The 17,585-nt window shown below is 38.1% G+C and overlaps 1 protein-coding gene across 2 annotated transcripts in view; it reads left to right on the top strand.

Moving 5' to 3' along the window:
• Nucleotides 1–17,585, top strand: part of ptpn9a (protein tyrosine phosphatase non-receptor type 9a) — a 49,475-nt gene that overhangs the window by 9,127 nt on the left and 22,763 nt on the right. For both annotated transcript variants that reach the window (XM_072434793.1, XM_072434792.1), the window contains exons 2-3: nucleotides 11,241–11,384; nucleotides 15,988–16,077. In XM_072434793.1, the coding sequence (XP_072290894.1) occupies nucleotides 11,241–11,384; nucleotides 15,988–16,077 (234 nt within the window). The remainder of the gene's footprint in view (nucleotides 1–11,240; nucleotides 11,385–15,987; nucleotides 16,078–17,585) is intronic.

The following is a 17,585-nucleotide window of genomic DNA, read 5'->3' as shown; positions in this document are numbered from 1 at the left end:
AGGGGAGTGTTCATGTGCGGCCCTCGGGAGGAGAGGGGAGTGTTCATGTGCGGCCCTCGGGAGGAGAGGGGAGTGTTCATGTGCGGCCCTCGGGAGGAGAGGGGAGTGTTCATGTGCGGCCCTCGGGAGGAGAGGGGAGTGTTCATGTGCGGCCCTCGGGAGGAGAGGGGAGTGTTCATGTGCGGCCCTCGGGAGGCAGAGTAGCAGCTGTTAAAAGCCTTTCCACAGAAGAGGTCGTTTATCTGAGAGCAGAGCGTCTCAACCCGGGGGCCCTCCACCTCCGCGTACAGAAACATTCCATCTGGTTTAAAACGTGACATTTCTGGGTTTTCAGCATCACCTAATCGTTCTCGAGCGGCAATTCATTTCCTGCCGGTGGAGGAGGGCATTAGAGGACGAGGGAGGGGCCGTTAACACAGAAACACATTCAATTTACTGGAATAGAATGTCGAAGGGTTTGGCCCCGTGGACGTGGAAGGGTTTGGCCCCGTGGACGTGGAAGGGTTTGGCCCCGTCGTCTAAGGGTTTGGCCCCGTCGTCCAAGGGTTTGGCCCCGTGGACGTGGAAGGGTTTGGCCCCGTGGACGTGGAAGGGTTTGGCACCGTGGACGTGGAAGGGTTTAGGGTTTGGCCCCGTCGACGTGGAAGGGTTTGGCCCCGACGTCGGAAGAGGCAGGGTATAGCCGATGTGCCGGTGTTTTTTGTTGTCCCTCATATGTCAGATTTGTCTTTTTGAACAAACTAATGAGTAAAAATACAAATGGAAAATAAATTGGGCATAAATATACATATATATGGTGGATTTTATGTCCAAGATCCCAGATATTTTGTTATTTTTACTAAATCAAAAGGTTAATCGAAATCCAAATTTTGGCGTCAGCAAATACAGGTTTTCTCATGAAACAGCTTTTTCTATTGATCACTTGTTTTTCCATGAGTTTAGGTTAAAGTAGAAAATGACAGGAACTGACATCACTCATGCAGAATTTACACACATTTTTACCCCTAAACAATAATTCAACGTAATGAAGATACTCTCGTATATTTTTATTCGTCAAATATTTAAAAAAAAACATACGTTTTGGCCCAGTGTTTTTCAAGCACATTTTTGCCAAATTTTAGATATATTTATCTTGACTCCAGTTTAGTTTAACGAGTAATCCAACCTGTCAGAGGCACTTTAAATGTTTTGGTTCAAATTCCAATCCAGCCTTTAAAACGCAACCTTCAAATGTGTTATGTCGTTATGGTTACGCCGTTGACCAACAGATTATTTATTCATCCGGGTGACGTTAACGTGAAGTGAAATTCTGCAGCTTCTAGAGACGTGTCAATCGCATTGTTCCTGAAGTGGATCGTTTGAAATTTTTTTTATAAATGTAGTTAAAAAGTGAGATTTAATTTCAAAACGCAAACAAATTAATAAATATTCCTCATGAAAAACATAAACACAAATTATTATAAAGTGCAAGAGCATTTATAATGGGGAGGGGCATTTAAAGTGCCCCCTACAGGTCGGACGACTCATTGAACTAAAATGCAGTTTGAATTTTGCTGAAAGTTTAATTACAGAATAGCCATTTTTTTAGCTTTATAATTTCACTTCCTGTTTGTTATTGATGACATCACACTAGGAAATTACCCAGCAAACACTGGGCCATTTTTTTAATTTGACAAAACAAAATATATGAAAGCAACTTTATTTTGTTGAATTATCGTTAGGGTCAAAAAGGTTGTTTGTTTGTGTAAATTATGCATATAATCTGGAATAAGTGTGAAGTCACTTTCTGCCATTTTCTACAGATTTTTCAACATTTTCTCCACAAATCGGGAATAAATGAAGTAAATTCAGAGCGAATCCAATCCTCTCTTGCATGTTTTTAATCGATCGATCCACAGAAAAGCAGCGTTTGGAGCAGAGTTTGGACGATTTGAACAATTAAATTGGGCTATTTTTTGTGTCAAATTGCACATATTAACAGTCTCTCAAAATCAATACTGAAAGACTTTTATAATTTGTTTTTGGCGAGACAAAATACAAACGAGATCGCTCAATTGAAGGAAAAAAATCGACCGTAATTTACTTTCTTGCCATTTCTCGCCCTGCCTTTCATTTATAATCTACGTCTTCTAACTCAATATGTAGATTTCATCAACTGGAATTCATTGCTGTCGGGCGTTAAAAGGCGTGAAAAGGTTCTCGACTTCCTGTGTCTTGTGGTCATCGACTCGCGCCAACAAAACCCAACCGCCGCCCGTCTCAGCTCTCGTAAACTGATTAGACAAAGTGTTGATCGAACGCCTGAATCACGACTCTCCGTAGAAGCGACTGGGAGCATGACGGTGCAGGTCCGCCTCCTCTGCTTCCCATAAAACCCTTGTGGCAGCAGCTCCGCCCTCCCGGCAGAGACGATAATAGCCTCCGAGATGACTCCCCCCTGGCAGGAATGTGGCCCCTGGCATGTCCGAGTGGCGTTGCCGTGGCTAATTCTGGGAAGAGACGACAACTCCCCAGCGACGGCGGAAACGAACGAGGCGGCGCGAGCTCCCGGCAGCCGATCGTAAACGCGGGCATGATGTCGTTATTGACGGCAAATGCATTTGTCGGCGAAAGTGCTTCCAGGCAAAGCGGCGTTTCCCAAGTTTTTTTTTTTGTGTCTGTAGTTGAAGGGGAACGTTTGCGAGCGTTAAGGTGATGGGAGGGTGTAACGGTTCACGATTAATCAACGAATCAATCAAACAATAATCATAGTTGGAGCATTTTGAGCGTCTATCTGAAACACAAGCCGAAAAAGTGTTTTATTTTACAACGACGACAGTGTTGCTAATCAAAATGTGGAATAAATGATTACAAATGCACTTTATTTGTATGTATTTTCAGCTTTCAATCACAATATTTCAACCATTTAATTGGTGAAAATATATTGTAAAAGTCTCAACGTACAGTAGAAATAATTGTTTGAGTAGACTAATAAAAAACATAAAATAATCACTGTTTAATTGACTTAAAATAATCTGTAGTTGCAGCAGCTTTACAACAACATGGTTTGGATCTGTACTTAAAGGACAAATATTATGCGTTATGTCTACAAGTACAAGCCTTTAAACATGCTCTTGACTACCTTTTAGATTGCCCTCTTATGTTTTAGAACAAAAAAAACAAGGTTTAAAAACAAAAGACTTCTAATGTCTCTGACCCGAGGGCTACATCTACTGGCAGCAGAGGGAATTACACATCCGAGAGCAAACGTATCGGAGGCAATCTTAAATGTGGCAATGCTCTCTGTTGTGTCCCTTTTTTAAATTAACTACTACTAATAAAATTATAATAACGTGAACAGAAAATGGTTAAAAGTTTTTGATCTGAATGTCACGAGAACATTCGAATTTCTTTCACAACCTGGGAAAAAACGTATTCCTCTTTTTGCTGTCCATAAAAATGCTATATTTCGCAGACTTGTCGTGTTGGTTTAGCCACATCCGCCGAGCTGGAATCCGAGGTCGAAGTTTGTTTTCGCGATCGTTCCCCGGAGATTCATTTGACCCAACGGACAGCCATAAATATTTACCTGACCCGGTCCAGGCTCTAAAACGGGACTCTGGTTTTCCCTCCAAAACTGTTTATTATTTACAAGCTATAGTTACAAACCGCGTTACAAAACGGGTCTGATTTTAAAACGGGGGGGAAGGAGTAATAAAATGATACGTTTTACAGCGGTTACAGATTAGTAGCTAGTTTACAACAATTTACAATTGAAAGAAAAGTGCTTAAATGTATGCAGAAAGTTCTCACCAGGTTTTTGTGACGGATTAGCTGACTTTAGTCGCGTTTACTTGAGTCACATTTGAATAAACCTGTTCCAGTCGTTTGCAGACGTCATGTTTTTACTGCTTGAGTTGAGTAATGATATATTCCGCAGAACATAACTTGAGTAAATGTTTGGCCACATTCTCCGCGCTGAGTTAAAGTGATAAAAGCTTCACGTTGACTTAGAGGTGGCAGAAATAATATGAAAAATGTATAGTAATTAGTAATAATGATAATACTGTTGCAATGTGGCTCGTTTCTGTTGATGTAAAATTACGGAGCTCCACTTCCCGTTCAACTCCTTCTTATGGGGAATTAGCCGAGTCTGCGTAGAATAAATCAATAATTAATGAAGACAAAGCGGAGCGAGAGTTCCAGAGTGATAATTCCAGTCACATGTTCAGACCTTTTTATGTGTCATGGAGACGTCTGTGTGTTTATAAAAGTAACCGCTTTAGTCGCTAAGCTAATGCTAACACACAATAAATGTAATCTATAATGTTAACCTGTTTACAAAAACACTCCACTTTGCATTCTATTCACTTTCATCAAGTTTGTGCATTTTAAATTTAAGTTGATGTATGCTAGCATGTACGTTAGCATTAGCTTTGAGACAAAAACACTTCTATAAACACAGAGGTTTCCCCCGGTGACATATTTACATCATCTGTAAAAGTCTGAACCTGCTGCAGTGATTAATCCTTCTGGAACTCGCTCTGTGTCTCTTTATTTGACTTTATTTGAGAAAGAATGAACAGAACGAGAAGTGAAGGTCTGCACTTTTACGACAATCGGAACTAGCGCCTACGATGAGATGGGCCCATCGTTGTTCTGGAGAAAAGCAAAATGTATTAAAACCGTTAATAATAAGTCGATTTAAAGTGATATTTCTGCACTTTTGTTGCTAAATTTATGGTCCATTCACGTTTTTTGTACGAAACTTTAACCTCAACCAAGACGTTCACATTTCCATATCTGACATTTGGCTTGTCGTTACTGAGATGATACAAAACATTTTTTTTCAATTTCGCCCGCTGCTCGTAAAAGTTTTTCTTCTCACTGCGAGTAAATCTGCAAGTGAAAAAACACATGTCGACAATCAATGGATTTAGTGATTTGGGGTAAAACTGATGCTTTGGTAAACTTGTTAGCATGTTCTTTATGCTATAGTTATCTGAATAACTGTTCATATGTTACGTTAACATACCAGACACTTACCACAGTTCTGTCTGTGCCTCATGTAGCTGAAGGTGTTAGCGTTAGCATACGTCATGTAGCTGAAGGTGTTAGCGTTAGCATACGTCATGTAGCTGAAGGTGTTAGTGTTAGCATATGTCATGTAGCTGAAGGTGTTAGCGTTAGCATACGTACACCTATTCACCATGTTCTCTCATCTGTTATTATTTTAAACTGCATTTCAAGATGAAATGTCTGTTCTTGGTCTTGGATTTGATCAAATACATTTCCCCCAAAAATGTGACTTATATTCCAGTGCCACTTATACTCATGTTTTTTTCTCTATTATGCATTTTTTTGCTGGTGCGATTCATACTCACGTTTTTTGTCACGTCCTTTTCTTGTCACTAACGCTCCTAAAAAGCTGCTCTTTCACTCTTTACTTGATGAATTTCTCCGTCATCAACTTCGTTCTTCTTTTTTGAGTTCAATTATTTTGAATTTATTCTTTAATCTGATGTCATTTTTTTTGCTTTTCGCCGCCGCTCCCGTCGTTTTCCGTCCCTCGTCGTCAAAGTGGCCTCTCGTAGATTTAGAAAACTGGTTTACTTTCCCTCTTTTTCTTTTTAAAACCATTCTCGCGTCGCGTTGGAAGCGCTCGCAGCCGCTCGCTCAGGTGCAGGCCACCGTCTCACTCGTCCTGAATGTTAAACGCTTTCGCAAAGACGCCGTTTGGACTCGGACAGTGGCGTCTTCTGTCTCGTCATTTTTGTATTCCGCCCCCGGAGACTCTGGACTTCCTGCGGCTGCGATCACTGCCTCCTCTGTGGGGGGCCGCGGGCTTCGGGGGAGACGCCGGCGGCAAAAAGACAGACGTGTGCGGCAAGCAGGGCGCTAATCGACGCTAAAGTTAGCATATAAAGCATTATGTGCGCGGCACTCGTTGCAAATAAAGCATTATGTGCGCGGCAAGCAGGGCGGTCAAAAACGTTGAACAAATCTGATGCTAATTGACGCTAAAGCTAGCATCGAAACTTGATTCATTCAATGCAGAAAAAATGTCAAAACGGTTATAAAAAAAGTCACATTTTGGCCCGTTTATTGGAATGAACTTGAGCTTCATCAGAACAAGAATAAGACTGATGTTTAATAAAGAAGCTGCTGTAATTTAGCCTTGAAAACAAAGCAACAAATGGAAAAAGTGACAATCAAACTTAAATTGTAAATAGACAAATTTGAACAACTCTGGACCAAATGGGACTTTTTAAAAATGTTTATTTAAGTTTGTAGTTGATGTCTATTTGTGTTATTATTTTCAATTTTGCTCTCTGGTAATGTTCTGTTTGGTTTTGTGTTGGACTGAAATTTTCTTATCTTTTTCTATTTGTCCAAAACTTCTACCTAAAAATAGCATTTTTGATTATGATTGTGGTTTTGAGAATCGAGTTTATTCCTTTAGTATCGAAAAATCTAGTTGTTTAGTATCGGTAAGTGGCGGGTCAAATGTTTAGTTATGGCAGTGGCGCAGTGTTAAGAGACATATATATGAGATTAAATGTTCTAACTACAAGCGGGAGAGGTATCGAAAAATGTCTAATATCGCACTTGTTGTTGGAAAATTTAGACTTTAGAGTTTATCGTCTGTGATAAAAGCGACGGAAACGTGTAGTGTAATCTCCCCAACAAGTAGTAACAAGGGTATAAAGCGTATAAAACTGTGCACATTTCTGAGTCATTTTAAGGTCATCCAATACATGTACTGGCACATTCTAGCACTTTCCTGATGCGTTTAATACGAAAATATCATCATCATCTGAATATTGTTATTGAGATTTTCATTTTTGTCTCTATCGCTCAGTCGTAGTTATAACATCGTTCCCATTATCGAAAACAGCTGGAGTTGTTTTTTTTTTAGCTTCTTTCACAATTATATAATTCATCCTGTTTGCGAGGTCCTCTCCCTCTGAGCCTCAGAAAACACTCTTTGTTTTTGTGTTTGTGTTGTTGTGTCAAGATAAATAAATGAATACATAATACCAAAAATAATGAATACATAATTAATACCTAAAATAATTCAATAATAAATACTAAAAACTATATAAAATATGTAAATACAAATGAATTAAATAATCAAATTGAATAATACAATACAACATTAAAACAATAACGCAAAATGATAATAATAAAAAAACTATAAAATAAATAAATACAAGATATACATTAATTAATATATATATATATATAATAATAAATAAATACCAAATTAAAAAAATGTATATAAAATAAATACAATCTGAGCCAAATTTGCACTTACAAGACCACAACCGCACTGTAGTTCATGCAAAAACAGCTATTTACATTGTTAGTACTTTGGTATATTTGTAAAAAAGACTAAACTCTTCTCTTCAGCTATAGCTCACTTTTCTTCTGTTTCCCACAAAAACGATCGAACTAAATCACTAAATGTCCAAAACTTGACAGCTCGAGAAACGATTATAACATGCCTAAAAAAAAAATCTAAAATCGTGCATGAAAAGTCACATTTGTACGTGATTAAAGTTCAGTACTCATGCTGGTATTTTAAGATCTTTATTTATAACTCGACCCGGGGGGAGGATCGTTGCATTTGGCACACGTTTCTGTCCCAAGTCGAAACCGTTGACGTCCGCGGTCGACAACATTCCTGAAAAGTTGGGAAAAAGAATCCGGCGTCGGCGATGACGAGCGGGGCTGAAGTGCGCGGGTCACGGACACTGGCCGCGCTCCAACACAGACTTCCAGGAAAAGAACTGCGAACGCGCTCGAAAAGGAAACTGGAGTCCGTCGTATTGTTCTGTGGAAAAGGCCGAAGAGAATGATGTGTTTTCAAGCTACAAGTGAGATGAGCTGCGGCGTTGCTCATAAGTTAGACCCTTGTTTACCAAAACAAAGTACTTGGGTTTTAAGATTTTAAAAGAAGGTGGAATGTAATCATTTATTGCATTTTAGGATGATTTTTAATCTCAATAACTTTAAAAGAAGGCATTAAAATGGTGTAAATTGACAATATTGACCTTCAGCTATCGATTCATTTGAGACAAAAAAATGTTGGGAACAATCGGGTCGGCGTCTGCTTTATTGTCCTCGTCGGAAAGTGTGTCCTCTACGTTTGACCCAGTGTTGAGCTCCGTCGTCGTCTCGGGCTCTGGCGCCGCCCTCCGTGTGGCGACAGAGAGGTGCATCGTGGGTTCTGACCAATCGGCGCTAGAGCGGAGGTTTAGGCTAATGCTAACTGAAGCGTTTGAGCATTTAAAACGTGAAAAGTACAGCAGGTTCATGGGAAAATAGTGAGGAATCCCTTCAAAATCCAGTCATTGTTGTAGTTGTAAGTGCTTTTATGGGAGACCAAAGCCATATTTTTATAGTACCGTATTTTCCGGACTGTAAGTCGCACCTTTTTTCACAGTTTTGGCCGGGGTGCGACTTCTATTTATACTTATACTCCGGAGCGACTTGTATGTGATATTATTTGTTGTTTTCACACTTGCAACCACATTTCATACTCCAGTGCGACTTATATACGTTTTTTTTTCTTCTCTATTATGCATTTTTTGGCTGGTGCGACTTATACTCTGGAGTTATCTGGACTATACAGACTCTAAAACTCATAACCCTAACCCTTTTTAAAATAGTCACGTTTATTAGTTTTTGGTTTAGTTTAGTATTGATTAACTGAATCATCTTTACATCCATATCTACAAAGTGTACACGTTATTTAAAACTACTTTTTTTGAGTCTTTTGGCCACGTTACAGCCGTATTTTCAATTGATTCATTTACGCTGGAGAATTCCTGCTTTGTCCTGGATTTGAGGCTCGGGTCCTCAGAAAATTGCCGTTTTCAGCTACCACCTGTCTTTGTCCATAGCTTTGAACTGCAATTGTTCAAAAATAGGCTTAAAATTGTCACATAGGAAGTTTTATCTCAATATTGATGTTTAAAATGAACAAAATGTAAAATAATGAAGTACGACTTTCTTGTCTCCATAGAGATGTTGTTGCTGCTTTGCATGGAATATTCCACAGTATGGCATTGATTGTATACATTTGGGCATCAATTACAAGTGTTTTTTGAGTTAAAAAGACATTTTAAAATCAGTTGAAATGAGGAATGGAAGTCTTTCTAGGAGAGATTTGTATTGTTTTACCAAGAACTGTTGCTATATACTGTGGAATGTCATTTTCTTGCAAGCTGTTGTGCAAGAGATTTACAGAGAATCGACTCATTTAAACGTCACTTTGGCTTTTGATTAACAATTATTTATGACTGGCTCCAGCTTATTTTCCACAGACTAAAACGAGCCCCAATTCAAACTGAAGCTGCTCCTGAACATTTAGTTTTGGCTGTTTTTTGGCTGCATTCTGACACAAAAAACACAGATTTCCTTAGTTAAATATATGAGGTTTGGACTCTAGTTTGGGCATGTTTTGTGTTTTGACAATTCCTCTTTAAAAGCTGAAGCCAATTTAACTAAAAATGTGTTTTGGTGACTTGTAATAAAGTCCAGGTGGAATCCATATAAAGGTCTATTTAAATCAGGCCCGTTCAACATCAGGCCCGCGGGCCAAATCATGCCCTCCAAGCAATTTAATCCGGCCCACTACTCAAATATTGAAAAAATAAAAATCTTGTTAACTGGTTTAATTTTTGTTTGCATTGGTTTTGACCTGGTTTGGTCTTGTTTAGTCCTAGTTTAATTCTACTTTAGACCTGTTTTGATTCTGGGTCAGTCCTGGGTCAGCCCTGGCTCCTGGGTTTTGTTTTGTTCACATGAATATCTGCTGTAAATACTAGTTTTTGTGTCGATAAAGATTTATTTACGCAAGAATTATCCAAACAAAATTTGAATCTGCACAATTGGCAAAGGCTGCTGTCATTTCCTCAACAAAAAACATCTTACTTTGCAAATAAAACAAAATAAAAAATGCCGACTCTGCAGTTTAGATCTGTACAAAACGACTTCATATTTCAGTGTTTTGGTCAACGCTGCGCGAACTTTGAACAGAATCTGATTTAGTAAAATGCGAATCGCAAATCCTATCACAGGAAAAGGGTATTGATACTTTTGACGAGTTTTTAGTTTTAGTTCCTCGTCTTCTGTCGCTCGTACATTTCACACAGAGTTCAGCCAGTTCAGATGTCGTTTCCTTCCCTCATTCGTGACCTTTCCAAAAAGAGCGTAACGTGTGCAACTTGAGCGCCATTCACAGTTTTTGGAAAGAAATGTGAGAAATTCCACACGTGTCGTAATAATGGGAGCGGGCGACAAAGACAATTGAATGTTTTTTGAGTTTGTTGCAACATAAATGTGTCAAAATGTGTCTTTAAACGTGAAGGTTGAGGTTTGATTATGAGACGAAAGTGAAAAGTCTGTCAATGAAATATCACCTTAAACCTGGAACTGGGCAATGCAGTATGTCGGAATTTAGATATGATCGTGAATGTCGGTTTGAAGAAAAAAAAATGCTACTGATTTTGAAAATAGAAATCAAGAAAGAAGAAGAGTAATATTCCTGAACTTTTGTGATAAATTTACACACATTTCACGTTTGATAATTAAAAAGCTCCACTATTGCGTTTAAAGACATGTTTTAACACGTTTCTGTTGATTTACTTAAAAAGAACGTAGGTCATTTATTGTCCTCGTAAGCAAATTGGTTTGTGGTATGTGTAGAATTATACAGAAATCAAATTTTGTTGTTAATTTTAACGCAATCTTACAATTATTGTTATTATGATATTTATTTAAAAACCTTAAACAATGAAAACAAACAAGACAAGAGAGAGAATAAATAGGGAATAAATAAAAGAATAAATAAAAAGAGGCGTAATAATGTTACAAAAACATATTTTGTAAACTGGACTGTCACTGGTGAAATAAAAAAAATTGAGAAAAAAAGAGTGAACTTGCTGTTAAAGTTTTGCCCAATGGTGTTCCTGCACAGAAAAAAATAAACATAAAACATTAGGAAGAGGAGGCATCCAGAGAAAATAATGTTAAAGCCGCAAAAAGTCCCATTTTGTAATTTTTTTGAAAAATGTGTCAAATTTTCAAATTCCGTCCAAAGGTGATTTCTTTTTTTCGTACGGTATTTATGGTCTGTCCAGTCCTTAAACCTTTGCATTCCTAATGTCTCTTCGCTCTAACTCTAGTCCTAACTTTTCTAATGTAGTTGAACCTCTATTTTAATGTGTAAATGTTCGGCTCTTTTTTCTCAGGCGACGAGGCAGTTTTTGGAGGAAATCAACAAGTGGACGAGTCAACATGGCGTGTCCCCGCTGTCCAAGGATCTGGCCGTCAAGTTCCTCATGGCGCGGAAGTTCGACGTGCTGCGAGCGATCGAGCTTTTCCACAGCTACCGGGTAAGCGGCGCTACGAGTGCTACTCTACCACGTTTCTGATGCTGCTCAATCGATCGTCAATAACGGCCTGACACATGTAGGACGCTGTGTGGACATGACGAGTCCCGCTGCTGTCTCAGACCACGAGTCGGAAAGTGGGAGGAGCCACGTGCTGTAAAATTAGCGCCACAGATACAGACTTCCGAGGTCAATAGCTCCTAAACGCAAAAGTCTTTGCAGATCATTCACAGGCCAAAATATTAATATTTACACTGCCAAGTGACACAACCTCGTTTTTAACAATCAGATGCGTATTTTGGGCGCAGCGAATTACACGGCTCCGAATGTGCAGCCGGAGCCGAGACGAGTGCTTAGGGACCGTCATCAAATGTGCAGCCGGAGCAGAAACGAGAGTACTTAGGGACTGTCATCAAATAGCAAAACGAAAAATGGAATGGAATGTCAAATAGAGCTGTACAATTTGAATAACACATAAAATACACCATGATAGACGCCACAGCAACCTTTATTTTTCCATCAGAAGCTTAATACATATTTTTTGTGAGTGTAAAGACAATTAATATGTAAATGAGACTCCTGCAAATAGTCATCTGATTGATGATGATATGGAAGAAAGTTGTAAATAAGGCCATCTGACATTGTGTTGATTAATTTGTTCAACAACTAATTTTATTTGCAAGTTTTCTGTTTTACTAGAAAAAAAAGTTTAAAAAGTGTTTAAAAGTTAATTTGTTAAGAGTATTTTTTTAAATAGAATGTTTACAAATACATTTTAAATAAATAATCGTGTTATCAATGGAGAATATTGATTGTTAGTCACTTTCATGTTTTGCTATGCAATCATCAAATTGCTATACAAATTTGAAAAAATTAACGGATTGTTTAGCAGCACCGCTATACAAGTGAAAATCCTTAATCTGAGCCCTGCATATATCTTTTTTTCTTCTCTATTATGCATTTTTTGGCTGGTGCGACTTATAGTCCGGAAAATACAGTAATAAGAAAGACTACGCCAATACTTAAAGTCCATACGAAACGTTAGACTACACTTTATAAAACAAAGTGATTATATTTAAGATTTTACCAAACATTTTGCTTGTTTTCCCCCAATTTGTCCATTTTTGTGACGTTTATAACATCACTTCCTGGTTTGAAATGTCCAAATATGACATTGGCATAACTGTTACTTAGCAACCAGATTGTAAAGAAGAGCCAAACTCCATTTAAATCACACAATATTTATGATTTGACAAATAATTACACCTGAAAACACCTTTATTTTGTCATAAAAAGGTGTAAGTCGCGCGCAAATCTCCTCTACATTTTGATGGAACGGCGCTTTTTGATGACATCACAGAGGGATCGTGAACTCTGCTCTACTTCCTGTCATTTTCAACTGTTACCCGTCAAATTTTCTTCACAAACTGCAACTCGACTGACGTAAAACTATGATAATTATTTACCACGGGGACAAACAACGTCTTAATTAGAAAAACATGAGAACCCGTCACTGGAGCTTTAATTTTTGTCCCACTTCTTAATTTCCTCTCCAGCTCTTGAAGCGGATTAACGGCAAAAAATTCTCCGTTAAAACCTGAGCGACGCGTGTTTAGTTTGGCGTTTCCGTTCCTTCCTGTTGGTTTGATGTTCGTCAGCGCTTCCTCTGGGACTTCTGGGGATTCTGGGGCTTTTTTTTTACAGCTGAACTCGAGAAACTAAAAAGTCGTTTGAGCCCTAAAGATCTGCGGCTCATGTCAATACCAGATGTCAACCGTGATTATTTTAACAGTCAAGGGCCGATTAATGGCACGGATCGATATCGAGACCAAGTAAATGTATCAAAGCGACACCGCGGTTCTACATCTGAAAACAAATCAAACAAATCTACTGTTAGTTTGTTTTTTAATAAAAATGTGTGCGTTATTTATTTTTATTTTTTTAAATGTGTGCTTTATTCATTTATTATTTTTTTAATACATTTTTTGGGCAAGTTTTATTATTTAGATTTTCTTGAATATTCAATCTATTTAATTTTGGGTTTTTATCAATGTTTTAAGCTTTTGTTTTGACGATCTGGATAATAAATTAAAGCATGCATATTTAAGTCTCAAGGTTAACTTTTAAAATAACTTTAAATGTTATGGTTTTATATTTTGAAAAAACGCAGTAATTAACAGCCGTTTCACAACATTTTCTATATCTTCTTCCCTATTTTCTAGATATTATGTACAGTATTCTTTTATTAAATCAAAATATCTATAAAAAAAGAAAAGAAAAAATGAAACGTGTATCGATATAAAACCTATAATTTTAGTCTTTATTTAACATTTATTGGCGGTTTTTGAATGAGAAGGACGAACAATAGGAATTTAAGCTCAAATTTAAGTGTTGCAATGGATTTAAAGACTTTTTCTTTGGGATTTAAAGGTTTATTGCGTCGCTTTTCTGACCAATGTCCACGGCGTTAATATTGCGTTGCCCGAAATGTCTGAAATGTTTTTATTTAATATCAGGTGTTTTTATTGCTCTAAAGTACCTTAAATACATCCACACTCGCTGAATCCTTTTTACCAGGTCCTTTATAATATTTTTGCAGTCATTCAATTACATATTATGCACATTTAGTCTTGATGTGAACTAAGATTCTTAGTTTGCGGCTGTAAAATGTGTAAAAGCAGAAGTGAAAGTGGGTAATGTACTGTTGTGGGTTCAGCGCTTCAAAGAGGAATAGAAACTTCTCTGTATTTCAGTGGTCAAATTCAGAGCGTCACAAACTGCAGATAATGGTCTTTGTGAAGGATTTGGGCACGTTTCCATTCTCCTCCTGCCGTTTGCTGAAAATTCCCCCCAAATAAAGCTTCTCTGACTGCAACGATTCATCAATTTTCAATCTGTCACTGGCAAGAGATGTCAAGATGATCCGTTTAATCGATAGTCATGATTATTTAGGTGAGAATATAATCGTAAAGACAAAAAAATTATAGTTGTGACATTTTTTTAAATTAAATTGATGTTTTTTTAATTAAATTCTGTTTTTTTAGTTTTTTTTTTTAGTTAAATTAAATGAAATGTGACAATTTTAGAAGCAAAATGAAGTCCGTTCTGCTCAGCCTTTCCTCAGAAAAGTAAAGCTAAATATAAAGTGATTTTTTTATCTTGCCGTTTATGTCAAATTCATCATTCAGAAAGTTTAATTTCATATAAATTGTGATGTATTAAGGAGCAGCAACTTGTTAAGAAAACATGAATTAAAGAAAATGTAGGATTTTATTACCGTTTTGATCGTGATGTCAATAATCGCAAACAATCGTTAAATCAGCACGAAGTAACTTTGGCGAAAGAGATCCCCCTGCAGCTCACTTGTGAAAACACATGGTCTGAAAATAGTTATGAAAGCTTTTGTTGTTTCTTTGTCTTAAACCGTATAATCACACACAAACATTTCACATTGACAAACATACAAAGGAGTCAGGGTTCCTCAGAGGAGTCTTCCTGTCGATATCAGAAAATGTTATAAGGAACGTCAAACGCCCTGAAAATACATATTTAACCGTCACAGGGGCTTATAAGGACGTCCAATAAGGGCAAAATGTTTATTAGCACTGCTTTAAATTGCAACGTTTAATTTATTTTTGATCATTGACCCTCGTCTCTCTGCGTTAGGGCACATTCTGTAACGTCGTGAAGGACTCACCCGCACAGGCTTTTCACACTCCTGTCCTCCAGGGGGCATTGCAGGAGCCTCCCAGCTGGAACCACTAACAGACGGGACTGAATTTGTACTTTATTGCACTTCATATCGTGTCAAACTGTCTCATAACCTCCTGTTTATGTAAATATTTATCTCGTACTTGCTTCTTTGCACTTCTGGTTTTGCTTAACTGGATTATGATCATTGAAATCATTATCTGGACCAAACGGACTCTAAAAAGATCTATTATAACAAAGGCCGTGGCATTATTAGATCAAAATGTTGACAATAAGAATAAAGAAAGCATTTTATTGATACAATTGAGACGTTATTTGTTTAAAAATGATCCATCCAGAGACCTTTTTATGTGATTAAAAATACTTAAAATGTTCAAAAGAAATACATTTCCCCAGTCGACTGCTAAAATAATCATTTGTTTATCTTTGTAACAAGCTCTTGGTTACGGCTGGCGTTATTTAAAAGACGGGGCACCAGCTATTTTAAATATATAAAGTATATTTTTGTAAAAGCAGCAGATTTCAGGATCTACTTCCTCCTTTCGCGGTTAGAAAATCGGGCAAAAAGTAATAATAAGTTTATAATGTTACAGTTTATACTTTATCCAGGACACTCCAAGACGCTTCACAAAACAAAACAGAACGCACTCTTCTACAGCCATTCACAAACGTTTATTTACCTTTTAACCTTTGGCATTTAAACATTATCTTTTGTGGATTAATCTCAAAGTTAGAACCGCTCTGTTTAGTTATAATCTCCAGTTCTGTCCTGAGTCTACAAACCTGAAAACGCTGTGGAATAAATCTGCAGAAACGACCGGAGTGATGGCGTTTTGTGCGTGTTGTTGTTGTTGTGGTTGTTGTTGTTGACTTGACCTGCTGTTCTCCGTTCCAGGAAACGCGCCTCAAAGAAGGAATTGTGCGACTGCAGCCACACGAGGAGCCGCTGAGGTCGGAGCTGCTCAGCGGAAAGTTCACCGTGCTGGTGAGAACGAGCTTTATCCTCCGTTCTAAGACGATCCCAGATGTTCCTCGTGTTGTGATCGAGTGAACGGGTGACAACGTTGACTCATTGCTTTAGTGTAATAAAGATTGAATAACTCGTCAAAGCAGCCAAGAGTCCTAGTCAGGTCTGTTATAACAAAGAGAAAGTGTTAGCGGTCACCTCCAGTCTCGCTCTAAAACCTACAAATCAGGTCGAAATCTGGAGGTAATAATGGACTCAGACTTAAACTTTAACAGCCACGTCACATCAATAACATCAGCAGATTTTTACTATCAAAATATTCTCAAAATCAAAGGTCTAGTGTCTGAAACTCAATTCTTATCAAAAAGAATCCCTCTTTAAACAGAAATGGAGGTTTAAGTTTCAAGATGTCAGATGTCAATCCGGTACACATCAGTGATGAGGAGCTGCAGCCGCTAACACTTCTATGGCCCATTACAGGTTGTTATGGTAACAAATAAGATTGTTTCATGGGAAATTTGAAGCAGGACAGGCTATTATCCGGATAGTGGGCGGGGCTTTGGATAAGTATCAGCGTTATAAAGACTTGAGAATGACTGTCCAGATGATGGCAACTGAATATTTTTCTACATCTATATAATTTGGATATTATTCCCCTTGAAAGTTGTGATTCATAAGCTTTGATGAACATGTCAGTCAGAGGGTTATAATGACTCATAAAATACCTAATAAACGTTGTGTTTCTCCAAGTCAAAGGATTCTTTCAACATCTCAAAGCTTTTCATGTGCTTCCCTTTTACAATCTGGTGAAACCTTTTATACTTTTCTTTCTCCAGACCTTGTATCTCTGGTCAAAAGTGTCTTCTCGTGACATTTCCCCCCGACACATTAGAATTCCCCGTAGTTTTAATCCGGCCCTCGCTCTCTCCCGCTGACGTGCTCCCGACGCTGTACATCCTCCTGCTCTGACGTCGGAGACTCCGCTCACATCCTGTGCGGGTATTTTTAGCACGGAGACGCACACGAAGACGACCGAGGTTACCAACAACGTCTCTTCTTTCTGTAGCTTTTCTTTCGTTGTTTTGTAGAGCAATACCAGGGACGTCGGAACAAATCGATTCGCTGTGAGGCCAGTGACGACGATCGATAGTCTGATACCGGTGAATCGATTTCAGTTGGTTTGGGTGTTGACGGTGGGCCAAAGAGAGTAGAAGGCCCTCGGAAAGTCAGAAAAACATTTGTCGGAGTTGAAAAATGCACATGAAGCTCACACAAGTCGGGAAAACTACTCTGGAACTTTAAAAAAAAAGCTGGTGCTCGACTTAAATATGTGAGAGCTTTGACTAAACGTTAGATTCTTGGCTTTACTCTCTGTCGTTCATACATAAGAGCAACATATTTATGCGAAAAGGCCCGACACTACTGTTTAATTAAGATGTAACGTTAGCTGCTAGCTAAAGTAAAGAATAGTAGGATGAATTCCACAACAAACGACTTGCTTAAAGAGACGCACAACACAAGTTTCT

The sequence above is a fragment of the Eucyclogobius newberryi genome, unplaced genomic scaffold (genome assembly GCF_026437365.1).
Source record: "Eucyclogobius newberryi isolate DKJ021-1_F unplaced genomic scaffold, fEucNew1.0.hap1 SCAF_7, whole genome shotgun sequence".
In the NCBI taxonomy this organism is placed as follows: domain Eukaryota; kingdom Metazoa; phylum Chordata; class Actinopteri; order Gobiiformes; family Gobiidae; genus Eucyclogobius; species Eucyclogobius newberryi.
The sequence above is the reverse complement of the archived record's forward strand: the minus strand, read 5'-3'. Positions and strand labels throughout refer to the sequence as shown.